The sequence below is a fragment of the Verticillium nonalfalfae genome (genome assembly GCF_003724135.2).
Source record: "Verticillium nonalfalfae strain VnAa140/NRRL 66861 chromosome Unknown scaffold_31, whole genome shotgun sequence".
NCBI lineage: Eukaryota > Fungi > Ascomycota > Sordariomycetes > Glomerellales > Plectosphaerellaceae > Verticillium > Verticillium nonalfalfae.
This window is the reverse complement of record NW_021167256.1, coordinates 20,584-43,349: the sequence shown is the minus strand read 5'-3', so window position 1 is coordinate 43,349 and position 22,766 is coordinate 20,584. Positions and strand designations below refer to the sequence as shown.

Here is a 22,766-nt window from a genome sequence, read left to right as displayed (position 1 = left end):
TATTCGCTTCGCAAAGTGGCTGATGGCATCCAACCCTTCGCCTGACTGATCGAGGACTAGAACGTCTCTGAACACTTTCCTTGCCTCGCAGCCCTCCAGATCTGGCACAGGGGTCCGTCTGGTCCGCTGATAGGGTCGTCGGCAGGAATGTCGACCAATGCGATCTCCTCGATCAAGGGGTCATTCTGAGAGACCTCTTCCTTTCCGTACTCAACCTTCCAAATCGGGCCGTCCCTGGGGTACACACCGATGTACTGGTAATGCAGCTCGTCTCCGTCGAGATCCCACTTGACTTTCGCCTTCCCGACAGTCGGCACCGAAGCATGAGCAACCCCGGCCGGCACGACAATGACGTCGCCGGGGTGAACTCGACACGTCACGCCTGCGGCCGGATCGTCAGCTCCGCCTGCGCCAAAGACGAGCTCCGAGCTGCCTTGAAAGACACCTATGGTGGCATGTTAGGATTCGCGTGACTACAGATACTGGCCAGCGTGCAGCTCGACATGGGCAACGGACCGTAGCATTCGTGCGTGTTCGGGTGGAAATGCTTGATGATGATTGTGCCGAACGTGCCGCGCTTCTCCCAGCCATGTTTTTCAAGCGCTTCGCTCGTCGTCGCCTCGTTGTGGGGTCGAGGCAGCACGTCGCGATAGACAAGAACGGGCAGCACGTTGTTTGGGCAGTGCGCCGTGGGCTTGATGTGGTATTGTTCTGGTTGTGAGCTCAGCGCTGCCATGGCCTCGGTCGCGCGGCTGTTCGGAACGAGCTGCTATGAATTGCGCTCAAGCGTGAAGAACGTTGCTACGACATCGTGTTTCTTCTGTCCATGATCCCCTTTGGAGTGGTTGTCTGCTGATCTCGTTGAAGGATTGGACCCCGCATAAGAGGAACTTTCGTCATGATGCGAACTTCGGCCTTGGCTCGTAAACCGAGACCTTGATGTACTTCGGATGGGGACTACACCCCTTTCGCCCTTCCCAATGTCAGGCCCATTGATCTCTAGATGTACAGGATATTCGAGCCTTCACTTGAAGCTTTGAAGTGAATTTTCAATCGGCGTTCCTACAGACGTAGGTCTATATACCCTTAGCCGAGCAGCGAATCGTGGGGTTCCCAGACGGCTTCCTCCACCAACTTGACTCATCTCATGCCGAGACGCCGAAGGTTCCCCGCCCACGAATCGATTTTCAGCAAACCAATGGGTCAAGAAAAGGTTCGCGAATGAAAGACTGGCTTAATTCAGTCGAAGGGCGCAATTTGCTTCACATAATTCTCTGGATAACAGGAGCGTCCCCAACACCTCAAGCCCCGCCACCCCCCGGTCTGTCCCCGAACACCCCGCAGTCATGCCCGCGTTCCGCCCACCATCTCCGCAAGAGGATGTACTCATCATCGGCGCCGGCGTCTTCGGCCTCAGCCTTGCCTATGAGCTGAAGGCCCGTCGCGGCTACGAGAGCGTCACCGTCCTCGACCGCCATCTGCCCCCGGTTCCGGACGGCAGCAGCGTCGACATCTCGCGCATCATTCGCAGCGAGTATGCCGATCCTTTCTACGAGTCACTCGCGCGCGATGCGATTCGGGAATGGCGCGAGCCCGATTTCTCACCCTTCTACCACCAGAGTGGTTTCGTCATGCTTGCCGCCGACGATGGGAATCCCTACTTCGTCAAGGCGAGGGACACGTCGGCGGGATCCGTCAAGGTCGACATTTGGGGGTCAGATGAAACAAACGCCGCCATCAGGTCCGCTTATCCTGGCGCTACTGCTGACCTCACGGGCCTGAACGCTGCCCATAACACCCAAGGCGGCTGGGCTGACGCGGCAGCCAGCATCAGGGCACTCGCCGTGCGCGCCAGTTCGGCTGGCGTCTCGTTCATCACTGGCCAACACGGCACCGTGACAGAGCTGTTGCGGGATGATTCGGGCAAGCGAGTTGTCGGCGTCCAAGTGGCCAGCGGCGCGACGTTCAAGGCATCTCGCGTCGTGCTGGCGGCCGGCGCCTGGACCAACGGTCTGGTCGATGGCCTCGAACACGCTGTCCGCGGTTCAGGACAGCCCGTCGCCTTTATCCAGTTGACGCCTGAAGAAGCAGCAGCGATGGAGCGCACACCTGTCATCATCAACATGGACTCGGGAGTCTTCACGTTCCCCCCCACGCCAGACACGCACATACTCAAGGTTGTGAGACATGGTTTTGGCTACGCCACCGAGCTCCCAGCGCAGGGTGACCGCGTGAGCGGGGAGAGGCTTGTATCCATCCCAAAGACGAACAGCTGCAACGCCAGCGCCGATTTTATCCCGGAAGATGCCGAAGAAGGTCCACGCGAGGGCCTGCGCATCTTGGCGCCAGCTTATGCAGAGAGACCTTTTATTAAGACGAGATTATGCTGGTATAATGACACACCCGAGGGCAATTTCGTTGTGGACGATCACCCAGAGATAGAGGGCCTGTTTATTGCTACCGGTGGCTCAGGACAGTAAGTCTATGTTGATCTTTCGCAACGCGCCGCCGCCCCACTGGGCATACAGATATATTGCTAATGACCTAAATCTAGCGCTTTCAAATTCTTGCCTGTGATTGGCAAGCAGATTGCCGACTGCTTCGAGGCAAAAGCCTCTGCGGAGGTCCGCGCGAAATGGACGTTGAGGGCGGCTGAGCCTGGCCAGAGCAAGCTCGTCATGGCGGGCGATGGGAGTCGAGGTGGACCGGCTCTACGGCACCTGTCACGAGAGGAGCAAGAGAGGCTGTAACATGACCGTGAATCGTGTCGGAACGTACCATCCCATTGCCTGCGAGCTCTGACGTAAATGCATCCTTGTCGAACGATACGTAGCCTTGAGCGATTTGGTGGGTACGGGGTTCCAATACACCGGATCCCTTCTCTTCTCCGTCTCGTTGCATTGACGTATGCATTCAGGGGACTTTAGTAGGCTCTCTCACGGGTGAACCGGGGTACACCGGTAGACGGAATGTGTTAAATGGTCATAAGGTTGTTTGATCAACGTCTGCAGACACCGAGTTCGTCCACGAACCCAGCTTCTCCGGCCGGTAACCCTAGCGATATCGATATGAGGCATTTGATGCGGGGGCTCGTGAATCATGGCTATGCCAACGAACTAGTTGATAAACTACAACCAAGGCACAGATCTAAAGAGGCGCAGCCTGTATTGTATTGATTACTGAGCTGACTCGACGAACACGTCTGAGAGCAACTGATGAGGCTGGTAGCATCCCAAAGTTGTACGTCTTCGCGATCGCCGACGACCAGACGGTTGGACACGACGAATAGGCTGAACAGATGGTTTTGGGATGAAAGAACGGACGAGGTGTGCCTCAAGTCGGTGTCTCAAACTGTTCGATCTATCCTCCGATGAGGTAATGCTGCGAGAGATGAGTTCAGATGATAATGGTCCTTATGGGTGCGGACGGGTAGGCCATCCAAAGTGGACACTGCCACCTTGGTCTCGGATTGGGTATCTACAGATGACATGCCATGGTGATGACTCGTGATAGGGTGTCTAGTTGCTAAATATACACATGTCGCCTACGTCGTCTGAAACTGTGGGGAAAGCGACATGATCGTCCCGCGCCTGACTTGGTTTCATCTCAACGTTTAGCTCTATGCGAGTTTCAACTCAGCCTTGGCGGACCCCTACGGAGCCTTCGGGCTTCAGTTGCGGGAGCGAAGCACGCGACCATTTGATCGATCACGAATGATTGTATTTAATGGTGCTGGCTGTCGCTATATTCATTGTGGTTGTTGTTTCTCCATCATCAGCATCACTTCCGCTTTACAAGTCTCTACTTCTCAATCTTTTTCTCACGTTACTTCAGCCATTCATTTCCAGGCGCCACTTTCAGTCCCTTCCAAACTTTGACAGTTTTTCAATTCATACACAGAGTAGACTCTCTATCCAACTTTTCGTATCTTTCACCATGAAGTTCTCCTCCGTCGTCGTGCTGGCCGCCCAGCTTTCTGCCATCAACGCCCTTCCTACGTCCTCGAAATCTTCCGAGCGATCTGTCTCTTCCTCCAACGACCGCAAGGTCAGCCGCATGGCCCAGGCAGTCGGCGCCCCTGGGCAGGCTCCCGGTCAAGCACCTGGTCAGACGCCAGGCCAGGGCGCTGGCCGTGGCGGCAACCAGACCGATACCGACGGCGATGCTACCGACGGCAACGCCACCGACGGCAATGCCACGGACAACGATCTGACTGACGACAACAGACAGGCCCCCGCCCCTGTCCAGCGCAAGCGTTATGTCACTAAGTCCAAGCGCTCGCGCACCCATCTTTCCTCTCGCAGGGTCAGCCGCCGCAAGGCCCAGGCTGGCGCGGCTCCTGGCCAAGGCAACGCCACAGATACCGACGGAAATGCCACCGACGGTGTCACGGATGGTGTCACAGACAACAGTGCCACTGATGGCGATCTGACTGATGACAACAGGCCGGCCCCGGCGCCTGCTAGGCCCGCCAGGCGAGCCGACTCCAAGCGTGCCCTCGCCGCTGCGCAGCGGAGGGTGGCTCGCATGGCTCAAGCTGCCGCTCCCGCCCCTACTCAGGGTGCTGGCCAAGGCAATCTCACTGATACCGACAATGATGCCACTGACGGCGCCAACTCGGCCACTGACAACGATCTCACTGATAATGATGCCACCGACGGCGACCTGACGGATGATAACCGCCAGGCGCCGGCGCCGGCTCCCGCCCCAGTTCCCGCCCCAGCGCCCGCTCCGGCACCTGCTCCGGCCAGGCGGTCCACCCACACCAAGCGCGCTCTCGCTGCGCAACATGGCAAGGTCAGCCGCCAGGCCGCAGCTCCCGGCCAAGGAGCCGGTCGAGGTGGTGCTCTGACCGATACTGACGGCGATGCCACTGATGGCGTTGCCTCGGCCACCGAAAATGATCTTACCGACGGTGACCTGACCGACGACAACAGGGCCGCGCCCGCTCCTGCTCCCGCGCCCGCCAGGTCTACCAAGTCTAAGCGGGCGCTGGCCGCTAGGCACCGCAAATTCGCCCGTAAGGCGCAGGCTGCTGCCCCGGCTCCCGGTCAGGGTGGTGCTCTCACCGATACCGATGGCAACGCAACTGACGGTGTCACTGACGGCGCCACCGACAACAACAACAACAGCGCCACCGACGGTGACCTGACCGACGACAACAGACAGCCCGCTGCCCCTGCACCTGCGAGGCCTGCTGCCCGCAGGTCCAACTCCAAGAGAGCGCTCGCCGCCGCTGAGCGCAGGCTCAACCGCAAGCGCCAGGCGGCTGGCAACCCTGTCAGTGACACCGACGGTGACCAGACTGACGGCGTCAACAGCCTCACGGAAAATGATGGCAGCGCCACTGACGGCGACCTGACCGATGACAACAGGCAGGCTCCTGCGCCAGCGCCTGCCAGGCCCGCCACCAAGAAGAGCAAGCGATCTATCACCAAGCGTCGCGAGGCCATGCGCAAGCGCCAGGCCGCTGGCAACAATACCGACAACGACAGCGCTGCTGATCTCACCGACAACGACGCCAACGACAGGGTTGACACCAAAGATGCCGACCTGCGCGGCGAGTACGGTGTTCCTGTTTCTATCGCTGCCAACGTGGACACCGAAACCTTCTTCCCTGCCGGTGTAAGTCCACACTGCTAAGACCTTGACCATCAGGCAAAATCCAGTTTCGAGACTAACAAGCCCTTATAGAGCAACGGCCGCTTCGAGTTTGGCGTCCAGTCATCGAAGGCTGTCACGGTGACGGTCACGACAAACGCCAACCCTCCCGCGGCACCTGCGGGCTTCAGGGCCCTCGAGAATGTCTCCTACCAGGTGACTGCTCCCGAGGTTACCACCGGCCTCACCAAGGCCGAGGTTGAGTTTGTCATCAACCCCAACAGTGAGTCTCTCTCCTTGTCAAATATTCATAGCGCTTAGCCTCCACGTGCTGATGCTGTACCACTCAGACCCTCTCAACCTCAGTCGCGGTCGTGCTGGCCGTCTCAACACTCAGACCAACACGTTTGTCATTGACGAAACCATTGGAACTCTCGAAGCCGACAATGATGATCTGAAACTGACGGTCGCTGACGTGAACGGCGAGTGGGCTTTCTTCGTGCCTGAAGATGCTGCTACTGCACCGGCTGCCCCAACAGCAGCTGTCTGAGCAACGACAGGCGGTGGTCTGGAATGACTGCCAAGAGAGACCGGGCCGTGCAGTCTCTGGGAAACTCCGTCGTGTCCAGCTGGTTCGAGCTTGTTTGGGAATAAGGATCGATCGAGAAAGGACATGACAAGCCCATTGTTGGGGCATGTGGGCCATGGTCTCACACGTGGTGGGTGACCATTGATGCAGCAGAGACGGATTCGGAGATGCACGAGGGCGGACTAAGGATTTCTTGTACATGATTTGATGTAGCGTGAGCAAGTAAAGAGATTCAGAAAAAACTTGATTGCACTAATTACCGTCGGCACTGCGCTCAATTGTCCACCTTCCATCGGAGGACCCGTTCGCTTCGGAGATAAGTGCCACATCGTGTGCGATTCAAGGGCAGCGCCGCCAGCCCAACATAGGTTCCCCTGGCCACATTAGACAGCACAGAAAGTTGACATGACTGGTGAGCCACATGGCGCCCAATGCCTTGACGCCAGAAATGAAAGCCATAACTTGAGGCGCACGCCAGAGGCCGCACCAACGTGCAGCTCGGCCGGCCGCACACCGAGATGCGATATTTTCTCCGCGCCCGGTGCCAGCCAATGTTTGCACAGCAACGCACGCCCATGGGGAGTCCCCGCGAAACCGTCTCCAGGTCTGGACGAGCTTGTACAGTGGTGCCCCCACAACGTGGCGGGATAGCAGCGGGATACTGGCCGCTCACCTGGCTCTCAGAAGCAGGGCCATGGCCTCCAACACAGGCTCTTGGTACTCAAGAAGCGGCAACAGCCGGTCTATGACCAGCCAGGGCGGAGATTTTTACCCCCTGGCTGACTCGTGTATGTGGGTTGCCTCGGCACTGACATCCCCGTTCAGCAGCACCAGCAGCCCACTTGCACACAATCGAGTCTAGCTTGTGTCCTTCTGAGATGTTCTTGTTCTTGGCTGCTAAACATCAGCGTTCTGCTGCTGTTTGAGCCGCGCCGCCTCCCGATCAAGCTTCTGCATGCCAGACCGATGCGGCGCAGCCACCTGCCCGGACCGGCAATCCTCCCGCTCCTGGGCGTTGTCCCGCGATGCATCGTCATTGATAGCAAAAGTGTGTCGCTAATCAGGCAACTGACCCCAGCTTGGCTGTAAGGAACAATTATTGCTACACATGACAAACTCAAACCCAAATCGCTGCGTGCAAGGGGGTCCAGCTCGACCTTTTTCCTGTGTGTTATTCTCCGCTCTGGTCTCCAGTTCGTGAGATTGGGCCATGCTGCACCAAAGGGAGGAAGAAAAAAAGACGCTCCAGGTCAGCCCACCCACATCCTCCACGAGCGTTCAGACTACGAGACCCGGCACTCGGCTCCGAGTCAGTGAATTGCGATGCTAGGACCAACTTCAGACACAGCAAGAAATGAAGACCCGAGTCTAGGGACGAAGAGGGCTAGACCCGGCTGCCCCAACGATCTAGCCAACCCCAGGACACCAACCAGTGTGCTTGGCGGCTCCGTGTGCCCCGTGGGCGAGAAGAAGGAGGGGGGCAAGATTCAAGGGACCACCAAACAGAGCCAGGGGACAATGATTTCCCCTCCAGACAAACTCCAACCATCCCCGCAGACCCCTCCGGAACTGGGGATGGAGTTGGGGAATCCCACGTTTTCTCTGACATGCAGCTCGGAGCGATGCCCGACAGACGGTCCGCCCCAGTCTTCGTTGCTGCTGTGTATAAGAGGTGATCGACATCCCCAGATTTGAACGAATTGATGGACCTTGCTCCTCACCCGGTCCCAAGCAGTCGGTTCCAGAGCAGCAGCACCGTCCACTTAGCAACATGGCGACTCACGAAGAGACGAAGCCTCACTATGAGCATGAGGAGCCCTTCGCCGGCAAGGAGGGCGTCGGCAAGGTGACTGAGGTCAACGCGACCTCCGTCGCCCTGGCCGCCGCCATGGCCGAGCAGAAGCCCAACATCTGGAGCGCGAACATGATCCGTCTGTACATGATCATGGGCATTGGTTACCTTGTCTCGACCATGAACGGCTTCGGTACGACACTTCCCCCCAAAGATCGTGAGCCCGACGTCACACACATTTTCGCTAACTCTGCCTCCAACAGACAGTTCCCTCATGGGCGCCATCAACGCCATGCCCCAATACCAGGAGAGCTTCGGCCTCACGGGTGCCGGTTCCACGACCGGTATTGTCTTCATGATCTACAACGTCGGCCAGGTTGTGGCCTTCCCCTTCTGCGGTTGGCTCGCTGACGGCTACGGTCGTCGTATCTGTATCTTTGTCGGCTGTGCTATCGTGCTCGTTGGAACTGCCATCCAAACTCCTGCCACCTCCCTCGGCATGTTCATTGGCGGCAGGTTTGTTCTCGGCTTCGGCGCTTCGAGTAAGTACTACTCGCCCATGTCACTCTTGAGCCCAATACTGACTCGCCAATAGTCGCTTCAGCTGCTGGTCCTGCCTACACCGTCGAGCTCGCTCACCCGGCCTACAGAGGTTTCATGGCTGGCATGTGTAAGTTGGCATGCATTCATCTCTGTTTTCTTCGCAATGTTCTGACTTGGTACAGACAACAACTTCTGGTGGCTCGGAAACATTCTGGCTGGCTGGACCACCTACGGCTCCAACCTGTAAGCATTCCTGATTTCCACTTCGCATCACGAAGAACTGTAGCTAACAGAATCCAGTCATCTCGACAACTCCTGGGCTTGGCGCACCCCCACCGTCATCCAGGCCGGTCTCCCCGGTGTCGTCATGGCGCTCATTCTCTTCTTCCCCGAGTCTCCTCGTTGGTTGATCTCTCACGACCGTGCCGAAGAGGCCCTCGCCATTCTCGCCAAGTACCACGGTGATGGCAACGCCAACGCCCCCGTCGTGCAGCTCCAGTACCACGAAATCGTCGAGGACAACAAGCTGACCAAGGACGAGAACCCGTGGTGGGACTACCGCGAGCTTGTCAACACCCGCGCCGCGCGCTACCGTCTCTTCATGGTCATCGCCATGTCCTTCATTGGCCAGTGGTCCGGTAACAACGTCGTCAGCTACTTCATGCCTGAGATGATCAAGCAGGCCGGCATCACCAACACCGACACCCAGCTCCTCCTCAACGCCATCAACCCCATCTTCTCCATGATCGCCGCCATCTACGGTGCCTCTCTCCTCGACAAGCTCGGCCGTCGCAAGATGATGTTGGCTGGTCTCACCGGTGGTCTCATCTCGTACATCCTCCTCACCGCCTTCACCGCCTCCTCGGAGAAGACCCCTGACCTGTCCTACGGCGTCATTGTGTCAATCTATCTCTTCGGCATCTGCTTCGCCTGGGGTTTCACTCCTCTCCAGACCCTGTACTCGGTCGAGTGCCTCGAGAACCGCACCCGTGCTCGTGGCTCCGGTCTCAACTTCCTATTCCTCAACATCGCCATCATGGTCAACAGCTATGGTATCTCTGTCGGCATGGAGAAGATTGGCTGGAAGCTGTACATCGTCTACATTGCCTGGATCTGCGTTGAGATGGTCATCATCTTCTTCTTCTTCGTCGAGACCGCTGGCAAGACGCTTGAGGAGCTCAAGGTCGTCTTCGAGGCTCCCAACCCCCGCAAGGAGTCCACCAAGAAGACCACGGTTTCTGTTGACGAGGTCGGCAATGTTGTCGGAATTCGCGAGTAAGCGCAGAGGCTCTGTAATCTTTCACGGGCTTACAAGCTTGCCCACGCCTTGTACAAGATGAAATAGCATTTAAACCCAATAATTAATCATGTGATCATATTCACACTTCCATCCCGCTTCAGTATTCCAACCATGACATTCAGACCACAACGTGGCATACGCCACCCATGGGAGTACCGGTGCAACAAGACAATACTTGTGCGGTTTACAAAGCAAGTGCCATAAAGCTCGCAACAGTGACGAAAGCCCATGCCCAGTTGGATGTAGCCATACGTCCAGAGGCGACGCTAACTTTCTCGTTGATGATTCGCTCGGCCTCGGCAGTGATGTTAGGGCATTTGCCATTGAGAAGGTCTTGCATCGAAGAGCGCTTCTGAAGGGCATTCGGATCGGGATCCTCAGCCACACATTCGCCCGCAGAGTTGGACCTGCGGAACTTCATCGTGCGTGCAAAAATGGCCGACTTTTGGTCCGTGGTGAGACCTTCCGCGGGAACCCGGCCTCGACAGGATGAATACTAAATCCGGCGCGTTAGTCAGAGCTTGTCAATCTTGTCTTTCAAATGGCATCGCTCACGCTCATGTAGTTGGAGATGTCTTGAGGAGTGTCTCCGTCGCAAGGAATCTGGGAGCACTCGTAAATGGCATCCGGAGCACCCCTCGTCTGCGTCGAGTCCAGAAGACCGTCGTCTGCCTGGCAATCGTCCGCCGCCTTTGCGACTTTTGTTCCAAAGGTGTGCTGCAAGCCGAGCCAGTGGCCCACCTCGTGAACAAGAGTCGGCGCGTAACTATTTTGCATGCGTCCCTCCTTCATCACCACGCCGTCACGGAAGGCTTTGTTCGAATCCTTCAAGCTGACAGGGTGTGTGGCATACTGCGAATCGTCAGTGAGAATACTCGTTTGGGGGACAGTGTGCACAAGAGGATTGGACTCACCCCGTTCAGGCTCCTCTTTCCATCAGCGCTCTTGAGTGTGTTCACCAGCCAGATATTGAGCGACATCTTGTTTCCAGCACGGGTATTTCGCTGCCATCGCAGAAGTCTGTCCTCGAGCTTGTTGATTTCGGACCAGTCGCTGTTATCGCCCGTCTGCGGAGGGCGCCAGAATTGTTTGTCTTTGAGGTTAAAGGTAATTCCGAGAGGTTCATAGACGGAGTTGAGGAATGTAATCTGTATACGTCAGCATAAGTTTCATGCGTTTGAGCCATGCTGCCACTTACGCTACCGTCGATTCTGTCCGCAAGCGTATTGGGCCTCACGGCATCGTATGATTCCTTGATGTAGTTAACGTATACGTCGAACTGCAGAGACGAGACGTATCGACACTGGTCCCAGCCTCCTCGAAGAGACCGAGACGATAAGTCTTGAGGGGCCTCAGCACCCGAAGCCCAGACGCTTCTCTTTGTCAAGGCCACTTCACACTGCGAAATCGCCTCGGGAATTTCAAGCTTTCCGACGTCGCCTGGAGCAGGCGCATTCTCGACAAAGTAGTCAAACATGACTGTTTCCAAAACAGCGACGTCTCTGGCGTCTTCTTCTGTCATGGGCACTTCGGGTAGATTCTCCACGAGCTCTGACTCATGCTCTTCGGGTGTGGTGACATCCGGTGGTGTTTCGAGTGTAGACTCTTCGCCTTCGGTCAACTCTACTGCCGTAATGTCCATTCCTTCGTCAGGAGAGGCGGATGCTGAGGCGCTGGGCGAGATGGACCCTGACGATTCGCTGGCGGACGAGGCATCGTCTGTTGTGCTGGCTGATACACCGTCGAGGCTGCCAGACAAGATACTCGATACTGCAGGCTCAAATATCGTAGACTCTGTCACCGTAGGTTCGGACACTACAGGAACTGTCGGATCGGTGATTTCGGTCTCCGTGGGTGTCACTTCAGGATCTGGGGTGTCACCATCAGTGACAGAGGGAGTAGTACCAGAATCAGGAGTGGTAGAAGGCTCCGCAGGACTGGTGGTGGTATCTGTAATGGTGCTGACAGCGGCGCCAGGATCCTCAGACTGGGCCACGACAATGCGCGAACCCAAAAGAACAGCCAAGTACACAGCTGAAGTGATTGGGAGCCTCATGATTGTACCTTACACCGAGGGGGTCGAATAGTTTGTGTTGAAGTAGTCGTAACTGGAACACAGGCTATCAGTACAGCTTTCATGGGGGTGTTCAGGCTCACTTATAGCAAGCCTTGCGACTGGTAATCTTCCTCTGGGAGGCCTGTGATGATGGGCTTTGACATTGGGATAGAGCTTAGTTCGCAGCCTCCGGAAAGCCATTGACCCGCGACGCCATCGTCACCTACACGCATGTCATAAACGGTCAGGTCAAATACTAGGCGAGGTGGCGTCGAATGAGCAGTCGCTGCGCTTGGGCGAAGCTGGGCCATTCTGCTGTGAGCTGTGCATCTAGACTGCGGCTGAGGTCACGCCGGCGGAGAGCTAAGCTCAAAAATGACTTGGACCCTAGACTTGGGGGAAATGGAGCCACCGAAACAGGCCGTGGCTGTTCCAAGCAACGCTGAACCAGACACAAATGGGCTCGTATATTGGCTGGGTGTTGCCCAACGAATAAGCTTAAATCAATCGGAGGCGTCCATCCCATGTGCTAACATGGTTGACGGGGCCTGGCCAGGCACACTGCGCCCCCGGGAACCCGATGACTGGTGAGCTGCTGAAGCCATGATAATGCTGGTAGGCGAAGCATGGCGCCACAACGTTTGAAGAGACACGAGCTGAGAAACATGTAGAGTAATCGTATTGCAAATGGTAGGTAGTTCAGGATATGCCTTGACCAGAATCAGCCAGGGATAATGTCGGCGTCGGACTGAAATGACCTGCGAGGCCTTAGGTCATCCCTTGCCTAGAAATGGCGTCTCACGAATGCCACGTGAATGGAACAAACATCTGACAGTATGGTGCAGCGAATCTTTCAAAAGCGGCCTATTGTCAAGACATGTCGTAAAATGCGCCCTGCTGGATTGGCCTGAGCTGAACCCAGCTGAACACCGACACCACCGACACAGGAGGGGCCATCCACGACGAGACATGTCCTGTTTCGATCTTGGAATGTGAATAGAAAATTCTCCCCTAAACGTATTGATGTTCCAGCAGAATGCTGACGAGAGGTTGAGAAGAAAGGTCACGGGTATCACGTCTCGACGTAGGCGGACTGCTCCATTGTGGGAGCCTGAACATCACAGACCCTCACCCTTTTGGCATGTGACGAGTGCTAGGGATGTCACGAGTCATTAGACGGCGAGGGTCTATGCGGATAGACGTAGGCCCACCATTTCCACCTTTCCCCTGCTGCAAATCACATTATCATTCCTTATCATGATTCAGTCCCAACTACATGGTGTCGACAACTGTTTCCTTCTTTTCTTTCCTGGACAACCTCCTGGATACAGTGCTTCAACCTTGCTCCTCGTCCATCATAGCCGTCATGTCTCGTGACGCCAAGGCCAGCACGCATCTGTGGCGCGGACCGCGTATGCTCTTAATCTGTTCCTTCTGTTACCTCTTCCCGTTTGTTTGACCATAGACAGCATCAATGCGAGGAGTTTGTATTCCCACATGGTCGCAAAACGGCTTTCGAAACCTATCACCATCTAAAAATGATCTCAAGGCCACCTCTGGGTCAGATTGACCTCTCTGCCTCCCGTAAGCGTAGCAAAACCTTGTGACCCGTGCTGGGCGCTCGAATGACCTTACAAGTCCAAAGCGTGGCCCGAACAACGATGTCGCAAAACGTACCATCACAATCGACACTTCAAGTGTTGTGAAATCTCGCCCCCAATTGCGCGGCTGCCACAGGAACCTGACAGGGCCGCTCGATCTGGATTGGCCTTTGGTTTACCTGAGGGATATTCGTCCATACCGGCTCGGAGGTGGCAGCAGTAGCAACAAGGCAACGACGCATCGCAGCACGATGGTTTACATACTGTTTATAGCGATATCGCTAATATATCACAAGTTTATTGATAGAGCGCCACAAGATCTCGATGTACGGACCTGAGGGACAAAGTTTTGGAACGATCACTGGTGTCGATTTGACTGAGGGCTACGAAATCCACTCGACATGGCGCCCGTGAATCGCAGACACTGATCGCAAGGAGGATCTCTACAGTCATCGTCTCATCGTCTGACGGCGCACGTCATGCCTGAAAATGTCTATACAGTACTTCTCGATGTGTCGGCTCCAACCTGAAAATCGAAATCATCGTTCGCTGAACAAGTGTGCGCATTAAGTCCAAAGTACGAAGTAAGCGGCCACCTACCACGACTGTTTTGCCACTGCGTAACGCGTATTAGCAAGTGTTTGTAAGAACGAAGCCGCCTGATTATTCTGCCTCCCGGAACCTTGTACCGCTACAACTTGTCATCGACCGACTCGGCTACGTCGTCAACGTCGGCTTGGACGGAGCAGGATCGGACACGTATCCTACAGCCGAACAGATTGGGTCTCCACAAGGCAGAGCAGACGAAAGGCACCGATATGGTCGACATGGCATTGATGTACAAGGAACAGGATAGAAGTGGCATGCATGCGCCGTCTGCAGTTTCAACCACGCTATTCAGATTTGCTCATGGGGTTGAGGAACTCCACCATTGCGGTTGACTTCAAGCACCTACGAGGCAGAATGGGCACCATCAGTCACCCTTCATCCGAACTGCCGAGCTTTCGAATATCGGTGGCGTCGACAAGACCATCAACTGATTTCATCCATCGCTAGACGCGTGCCGCCAAGCGTATGCGCAGGATTCGTACGGCATCCTGGTAGCGAACCCCTGTCTCCATCCGGCAGCAGACCACTTTTCTCCTGCACGAGGGGTTGGCGCTAATGCCCCGTCGTCTTGGAGTCCGACGAAGTGGGTGCAGCAGCCCAGCATACCACCTGCTGCACGTTATCTCACCTGAGGATTGCTCCCTGGTCCCTGGGATCTTGAGATGGCCGAATAAAAGGCACCATGGCCCGCGGCAAAATCCTCTATGGGCGACGTCAGGAAGGCAGCTTCTAGTCCAGCCTGTCTACTCTCGTTATCCCTTTGGTCGACTGTTGCCGGTTCAGTCATTACCCAGCATGTCTTTATTCCCGTCCTTGTCCACCACGCTGCGCAGTGTGTTTGCCAGTGTGACACTCGTCTCTGCAGCAGCTCTACCGGACAATGTCATCGAAAAAGATGTTGTCGTCCTGGGAGGAGGCGCGTCCGGCGCGCATGCTGCCGTCAGACTACGTGAAGATTACGGTAAAAGTGTCATTGTTGTCGAAAAGAAGGCCCAATTGGTAATTTGACGCATTCTGGTTTATCTTCATCGATAATTGGGCTAACTGGTCTCTCTTCAGGGAGGACATGTTGCGACCTACATCGACCCGGACACCGAGGTACCATACGATTTTGGTGTGAACTCTTATACAGAGTATCCCGGCGCAGAAGACTTCTTCGCTCGTTTCAACGTCTCGTTGAGTCCTCCTACTCGCGTACCTCTCACAACCACCTATGCCAACTTCAACTCTGGCGAGGTTCAAGGCGGATACGTCCTTCCTGCCGCTGCCGATACGACTGCGGCTCTCCGAAAGTACCTTGAGGTCTGCGAAAAGTACGAGCACATGATCTTGCCGTCATATGCAAACTTCCCCACAGCTGGCAATGTCCCCGAGGACCTGGTGCTTCCCTTTTCTGCCTTCGTCACCAAGTACGGCCTTGAGGCCGCTGTACCTCGCATATTCCAAGTCACTGGGCTCGGTATGGGTGACATGGCAGACATCTCCACGTTGTATGTGATGCAGGCTTTTGGTGCTCCGATCGCCCGAAGCTTCGTCGGCCTCGCGGGCTCATGGGTTCCTAGTTCTCGCCGGAACCAGGAGCTCTATGACAACATTGCTGCGCTTCTGGACAATGACGTACTGTACTCGAGCACCGTTGTCGAGTCCCAACGTACCGATGACGGCGTGACGTTGCGTGTGCGGACCCGTGGCTCGTCGCGCGACACGGTGATCCGCGCAAAGCGACTGCTCATCTCTTTCGAGCCGACTATCGCCAACCTCCGCGGCATCGAAATTGACGAAGAGGAGCGCGGTGTCTTCTCTGAGTGGGAGTGGTCAACTGTCTACGTCGGCATCGCGAAGCACTCATCACTTCCCGTCAGCGGCTCTCTGACCAACACGCCTGCAGCCGCAGTTCCCAACCACTGGCTCGAGCTGCCTGTGAATCCCTTTGTCGGTCGCTTTGACTACATGGGCGGCGAAAACTTCCGCGTTCTAGTCACCGGTGAAGCCTCAACCGACAGCTGTGAGGCCCAGCGCATGGTCAAGCGCGCCTTTCGGACGCTTGCTGAGGCCGAGACTATCCCAGCGATCGGTAACCAGACCCTGCAGCTTGCGGCGTGGTCTGACCATGGCGCCATGCACCTCCATGTCGCATCTGATACGCTGCGGGACGGATTCATCACGAGGAAGTACGGTTTGCAAGGCCGTTCATCCACTTTCTATACAGGTGGTGCCTGGTCTGCGCAGTTCACGACCATTCTCTGGGAGTACAACAATCAGTATCTGCTCCCCAAGCTGGTTGCCAGCCTTGAGTGATGAGATAGCTTGCCTTTAGACATGGACGAAATAGATTAATTGTACCATGCGCCACTGATATCCTCATATGTGGTAGAACCAATCCGTAAACCACCATGCAAGCTACTGCGCATGGGATCCTGTCATGCCACGGTGCTCGGAACCCCATCTTACCTACTCATTTATCAAATTCGCCGTCGGGAATCATGTCCTGAAGGGGAAGTCATGCGACCCAGCGGACTACGGAACAAAATCCCCCCCTTGTGTACTGTCTGTTCTCCATCGACAAGCAATTGTTCAATGGCCCCATTCTCGCTACCTCGGTGGAATATCTCACAGCCTTCGGCTTCAAGAGCCCTGGCCAGGTTGCGTCCCCCTTAGCACAAGTCGATACCGGGGTCCGTCGCCACCTTGTCGCGCCGTTTTCCCCGACCCCTGACGATTCTTGCAGATCGAATCACCACGGCCCGGTGCCGAGCCTACTGGCTTCGGAAGTGGCGGTGGTGGGGCTTTTAACCATTTGATCACAGTGCTTGCGCTACAGAGTCTCGATCCTCCAATACTCGGAAGAGGGGGGGACCGCCGTGGACGCGCGCCACCACCAATACTACCCATCTCTATCCTGACAAAGTCGACTGACATCCGTTTCTTGAGTTGGACGCGGGACGTTCGCCCTGCTCGTAACAACGCTTGTTCAAAAATCCGAATCGAGATTCTAGAGCCTCCGAGAAGAAAAGAGGCCGGGAACAGGTCGTATCGACTCAAGCTGTTCATGCCTTGACTACCACAACTCTTGGCAGGCCTGACCCCGGCCTTCAACATGTTCTTCAGGATTTTTAGTCAGCGGAGTATAACGCGAGGGTGAAAACGCCTCGAGAAAGTTCCCAGTCCACATCCCGCGCACCAAGACCTCCCTATGTCACATCACTTTCCCCATCCCCACCCCTGGCCTTGGACGACCAGGGCTTGTTCGTCGAGGAGAAAGACTTGATTACTGGACGATCACCTCAGTGGTCCGCATAATCCCTTTTACCCGCTGCGGCCCCATACACCCCAATTGATCCTCCAGGATCCTCTCTTCGCTGCCCCCTTCGCCATGCTTGTAGAATGCTCCCTGTACAGAGATCTCGTTCTGCCCCTTGGAGCCCGCGCCGCCCAGACTGCCGCCGTCACTGCCCCCACTGACCCTCTCGTCTGATTCGAAGCTGGGTTTTCTTGTGTGGCGTCGCGCGGGCCCTGAACCGCCTATCGTCTGCAGACCGATGCTCCCCGGGGCCTGGGAGCGGCCTGAGGGATATCGGTGGTCTCCAGCCGTGGAGAGCTTGAGGAAACGGCTTACGAGCGGTTTGAGGGCTGGTGCACAAGCCGCGATAATGCCCAATTGGAGCTGAAGGCTAGGTAGATGTCAGAAACGGGAATAAGAGGGCTGGATATCGGACGCCTTACAATCCCCAGAATTGAACACTTTGCTCGAACGTCTTGTCAGGATTAGACCCGTAGGCGATTTGATAAATGGCCTTCACGACTCCCATTGCGACCGCACTGATATCGTTAGCAAAGGCCATTACGGCCAATCGGACCCCTTGAAACTCACAAGTAACCTAAACTGAGAATGGCAATGACGGAGAGACGGACTCGTCGCTTCATCTGAAGGTTCCAGATAATGGGGATGGGAAGAGTCGCCAATACCACATCAGTGAAGATGTTGAATGCTATGAAAAAGTCAGACCAGTTCATCTGTCCACTCTTTGCGCCGACTTGAATGCGTACTGACCAGTATTTATGATTCCAAAGGTGATGAATAATTGAATGTCGTAGCAATCGGGTTTGAGGCTCTTGTCCCAAAAGCCTGCCATCGGTCGGCATCGTAGAAAGAAGGGAAACATGCCTCCAATGCAATATATAGCCGTCAAACCTATCAATCAAAGCAATTAGTCGAAGAAACCTAGCATTAGAGTTGACGAATACCCACCGATCGTGGCCCACAGAGACCAAGTATACCACTTGTTTTGACTGAGTCGCAACAAGTTCAGGGCAATGGATATCTTGAGCCACATCAGAGCCCCAGCGGCCGAGATGATGGATTGCCAGAAACCAGCATGCTGGAAAATCTTGAAGTCGGGCGTTTCAATCGTATCCTGGTGTTTTCCAAGTCCGTAATGTGCCTGTATGATGAAGATGCTCCAGCCTCCCATAGCGCAGACCTTCAACTCGCGAGTCAGACAACGAGTTCAACTATGGACTTCACAACTGAGCGAAACTACTTACAGCACAAAGAAGCATAACCCAGTCATCTGCTCCAGGACTCCGAATGACCCATACTCGTGCGTAGATGCGTAATGCGATCGTCGTCAAAGCAAGGACATGAAATACTGTGACAATGCTGACAATGCGAGCCGTGTTGCTCTCTGCCGCTCTTGCTGGGTCGATTGGTGCCTGAGAAGGCCCTGACGGCGGACCTGATGCTGACATTGCTGCGAGGGTACTGCGCGTACTAAGAAGGACAGAAGATCATGTCGAGCGAAAAGTCAATCTCATGGGGACCGTTTGTCGAATTGGTATACGAAAGGAAGTCTCCTCAGATCAGGGACAGTGCTCAATGTGATTCACATGACAGCTACAAATCCGTCGCTGGTGGCGCGACAAGTGGGCAAATGGTTCCTGACGGCACACTTGAAGACAGTTCTGCTGCGAACCCTGCACATATGCCGGTCAATTTTGATGTCGTCTCAGGCTTGGTACGGCTGTGACGGTGAACATGCAGTCCCCGGAAGTGCCCAGGAAGGATTGAAAAGCCAAGAAACGAACTGCAGGCACCAGGGGCAGCGAACGCCGGTCGCAAGTTCGACCCCTAGACCCCGGAACTGGGCCGGTGACGGCACGTTCGGCCGTGGTTCCAATTCAGGCAGCACTAATGCAGACAAGCTCTCTTCATCACAATCTTGCGACATGCCACCCGTGGGGGTGGCCGGTTGGGAAGGTACTGTCTACAGGGTTCTCCCAACCAGCATGGCAATAACATGTCGCCTACTGAGATGTTCCTAGGATAACGGTATGGATGACGAGGGCGTTGAGGACTCGACGGCCGGTTGTTGTTTGTTCCCCCCATAACGAGGCACTTGCTGATCGGTTGTAGCTCGTACCCAGAGCGCTGAACTTTATTCGTGAGGGATCATGTTCTAACCAGAGTTTCTTCCACTTCTATTTCGCTGAGCAAAAGGCCACTCGATATTCTGTTGTTCTTCACCGACGAGCTTCCCGCTCGTAGCGTGTCAACGATGAATGAATGCGATTATTCCAGTATAGGCTGACCTACGTCGCTGATGTACGGCATATCGTGTGGCCAGTGCAATTGTATTAGTCGTGCCACTCATGACAGATCATCCGGTGTGATCCGTCTCTGCGAGTACTCAAATTAGAGTATGGAATGACGACGTGGACTATTTCAGGGACCCGATGCCGGTGGGTTGATCGCTGGAACAGCAACGAATACGTTTGGAAAGAAGGAAGCCTAATCGGTAGTTTTGAACGGGGTAAATACTCGTCAAAGGGAGGCGGGCACAATAGACTTCCGGTGCCGCGACTTCGCTGCATCAGCAGACGGGTCGTGTGAGCGTGTGCGTTTTAAGAGATTGGTTTGAAGAATTTCAAGATCGAGGTGTCTGGTGGTTCAAGACAGCCTACAAAATGTCAATCACGGTTGTCGAGGGCGTTTTGAGCTTGGCTATTCCGGGGGGTTAACCCAGCTGAAGGCGTTGGCACCCCGGCATTACCACGGAAAGTGACGAGTGAGGCACAGTTTTATCTCAGCTGGCCCATGATGAGAGCCGCACTGTCACAATACCAGCTCCAACACACCTTACCCCACCACCGACCGCTGCAGGCTGGGTGAATGGGATCCAACAAACATCAACCATATCACCGGTCAAGGCTTTACAAATGCACGCGACGACAGCATCTCCCATCCACCCGGATGAACGAGAGTCGCTGATCCAGCACGTTTCGTTCACTCCTGGGACTCCTTCAGCGCCCAATCGAGGGGATCGGGGGAGCCATGGGACAAGACTGGCAAACTGGAGAGATCTACGCACAGGGTTGACAAACCTGATGGTTGTAGTTCTCCTATTCCTGGCGTATCCCCCGATCGGTTCCTACAAGGAAAGAGATGATGAAGGTCAGTGACAGAGCTCCTCCGATTGCATCCAGCGAGTTGCGATCCATTACTAACCACTGTACATCGCGTCAAGAGAACGGCAAGATGACTGCCATCCTCCGCGGCTTCTATGGCCCATTTCTCTTCCCGACCACGCCGTATTTTCTCGTAGGACTCGCCATATTCACTGTCATCTTTGCTGTCGCGTTGCAGCGCGCCCACTTTGACAAGCTCGGCCCAAATCTGCAGAATGCCATACTCACCATGACAGTCATGCACATGTGTATCAACTTCGCCAACGACGGATTGGCGGGTGGCCTGAAAGATATTCCAATAACTGCTCAATGTCTATTTGTTGCTGCTTTCTTTCAGAAAGGTGTAGTTTGGCTATTAAAAGCTTGGAAGGAGAGGAAGCAGTCAGCAGTCGAGCAACATGCATCATCCGTCTGAGCACTGCACAGATAGTAGGCATGGTAGGTAGGATACAGTTGATGATAGACGATCTGACCTTGGTAGAAGGCCGTAATGTTTACTATTTTTTATTTTTTTTGCTGCGGTAAGATCACTGGAGAAGATGCGAGAAGTACGGTTCGGCATGACACAATGTTGAAATGCCCCAAAGGAGAATAATCAAGGGCAAGTTGGCTTTTAGCTATCCGTGTTGATTGGTGAGGGTACCGACGAGGTGAAGACAAGTTTTAGGGGGTGGGGTACCTAAGGGCGCTCTGGATACAGGGCTCATTCACTACCACGTCATGGCGCTGGTTAAGATTTAACCAGGTATCTAGGTACGTTAACAATCACATTGTCTCGTATAGCGTCAAAAGCTCGAAACCCTGGTAGAATGGTTACTTAGGGATGTTTTCAAAAGCAAAGTTTGTCGGGATAGGCAGGCTTGTGAATGCTGCGAGTTCGAGTATGAGTACGAAGTGCCGCTGGTCCTCACTTATCAAGTTGTGCCATTCCCAATGACATATAGCCTTTCCCTGGTCAAACGCAAAACACCACAAACATGAGTGTTCTAGTGATCGGCGGCACCGGCATGATAGGCGAGGATGCCGTTCTCTATCTCCAATTGACAGGTCACCAGGTCACTATATCCGGACATCGACGTCCAGACTCCGTGCTCCTGTTGGCAGCTCTTCCCGTCCTCGAGAGAGACTAATTAAAAAGCAATACCTCACGCGAGTAAGTAGGCGCATTTGATGCCGTGAGATATAGGGCCGGTGCAGACGCTCGCCATACGCCTGCTAGCCAGAATATCGACGATGGCGCTGCTACCCGACTAAATAAGTTAAATATAGGGGGTATATTTAACTATTTAAACTACTAAAACTAGTAGATTTAACTATTTAGTCGTATTTATAAGTATTTAATTCGATTTAACGTCGAAATAAAGCTCTCGCGATAGTCTAGCCCTATATATTAGCTAAGTTCCGTAGTATTAAGCCCTTTAATCGAAATAAAGCTCTCGCGATAGTCTAGCCCTACGTATTAGCTAGGTTCCGTAATATTAAGCCCCTTAGCCGCTCTATAAGCTGAAATACTATTCGCTTAATATAATAGTACCCCGACGAAGCTAGTTATTAATATACTATAGCTTTTTAAAGGTCTCTAAGGCTATCTTTATCCTTTATAAAGTTAAAGTTAGCTTCGAGAGGCTAAATACCCTCTTATAGTCTATTAATATTATTAATATTATAAAGATATCGAGGGCGAATTTATTAATTATAAAATAAGTCTCCTATTAATTAATCTATTATAGAATAAGATCCTTAATATCTAAAGCTTTTAAGAGATTAAAGCGAAGATAGATATTAAGTTCTAAATCGGCTATTAGTATTCTTTAATACCTATTATATATTTAATCGTTAAAGCTTATAATTAATATTATAGTTTATAGAGAGTATAAGATTTCGAAGTCTCTTAGCTCTTAGCTAAGAGACGGAGTATTAGATAAAGGGGATTAACGATATTAATAATCTTATTATTAATATATACCTTCTTTTACTTTATAAACCTATATTAATTACTTAGAGTTTACTTATTATACTTTAAGCTATTAAATTCTAAGCTTAAGGTATAGAATTATAATAATTATATATAATAAAGATTCGCTAAGCTTTATATAATATTCGTTAAGCTTCTATTAAATATTAATAATTAAGAGGCGGAAGTATTAGCGTAAATCTTCTAATAAAGCCTCGAAATATTAAAGAACTTCTATATATTTAGGATAAATATA

At 53.9% G+C, this 22,766-nt stretch overlaps 7 protein-coding genes across 7 annotated transcripts; 4 read left to right on the top strand and 3 right to left on the bottom strand.

Annotated features, from left to right (window-relative positions):
* Nucleotides 1-56: 56 nt before the first annotated feature.
* D7B24_005206 (uncharacterized protein) lies at nt 57-736 on the bottom strand (the record flags this gene model as incomplete). Its single annotated transcript, XM_028639365.1, has 2 exons — nt 57-445; nt 517-736. 2 exons carry the CDS (start codon nt 734-736, stop codon nt 57-59), a joined length of 609 nt encoding a protein of 202 aa, XP_028496219.1.
* Nucleotides 737-1,346: 610 nt separating this feature from the next.
* Nucleotides 1,347-2,750, top strand: D7B24_005205 (uncharacterized protein; the record flags this gene model as incomplete). The annotated part of the gene is made up of 2 exons (XM_028639364.1): nt 1,347-2,476; nt 2,555-2,750. The coding sequence occupies 2 exons, from the start codon at nt 1,347-1,349 to the stop codon at nt 2,748-2,750; spliced, it is 1,326 nt and encodes a 441-aa protein (XP_028496218.1).
* Nucleotides 2,751-3,936: 1,186 nt separating this feature from the next.
* D7B24_005204 (uncharacterized protein) lies at nt 3,937-6,151 on the top strand (the record flags this gene model as incomplete). Its single annotated transcript, XM_028639363.1, has 3 exons — nt 3,937-5,625; nt 5,695-5,884; nt 5,952-6,151. The coding sequence occupies 3 exons, from the start codon at nt 3,937-3,939 to the stop codon at nt 6,149-6,151; spliced, it is 2,079 nt and encodes a 692-aa protein (XP_028496217.1).
* A 1,810-nt stretch (nt 6,152-7,961) lies between these two features.
* On the top strand, nt 7,962-9,804 carry D7B24_005203 (uncharacterized protein; the record flags this gene model as incomplete). The annotated part of the gene is made up of 5 exons (XM_028639362.1): nt 7,962-8,175; nt 8,246-8,524; nt 8,578-8,652; nt 8,708-8,768; nt 8,826-9,804. 5 exons carry the CDS (start codon nt 7,962-7,964, stop codon nt 9,802-9,804), a joined length of 1,608 nt encoding a protein of 535 aa, XP_028496216.1.
* Nucleotides 9,805-10,009: 205 nt separating this feature from the next.
* Nucleotides 10,010-11,881, bottom strand: D7B24_005202 (uncharacterized protein; the record flags this gene model as incomplete). The annotated part of the gene is made up of 4 exons (XM_028639361.1): nt 10,010-10,321; nt 10,381-10,677; nt 10,740-10,973; nt 11,024-11,881. 4 exons carry the CDS (start codon nt 11,879-11,881, stop codon nt 10,010-10,012), a joined length of 1,701 nt encoding a protein of 566 aa, XP_028496215.1.
* A 3,005-nt stretch (nt 11,882-14,886) lies between these two features.
* On the top strand, nt 14,887-16,389 carry D7B24_005201 (uncharacterized protein; the record flags this gene model as incomplete). The annotated part of the gene is made up of 2 exons (XM_028639360.1): nt 14,887-15,090; nt 15,151-16,389. The coding sequence occupies 2 exons, from the start codon at nt 14,887-14,889 to the stop codon at nt 16,387-16,389; spliced, it is 1,443 nt and encodes a 480-aa protein (XP_028496214.1).
* Nucleotides 16,390-17,359: 970 nt separating this feature from the next.
* On the bottom strand, nt 17,360-18,840 carry D7B24_005200 (uncharacterized protein; the record flags this gene model as incomplete). Its single annotated transcript, XM_028639359.1, has 5 exons — nt 17,360-17,762; nt 17,815-17,910; nt 17,963-18,080; nt 18,341-18,572; nt 18,637-18,840. 5 exons carry the CDS (start codon nt 18,838-18,840, stop codon nt 17,360-17,362), a joined length of 1,053 nt encoding a protein of 350 aa, XP_028496213.1.
* Nucleotides 18,841-22,766: the final 3,926 nt, after the last annotated feature.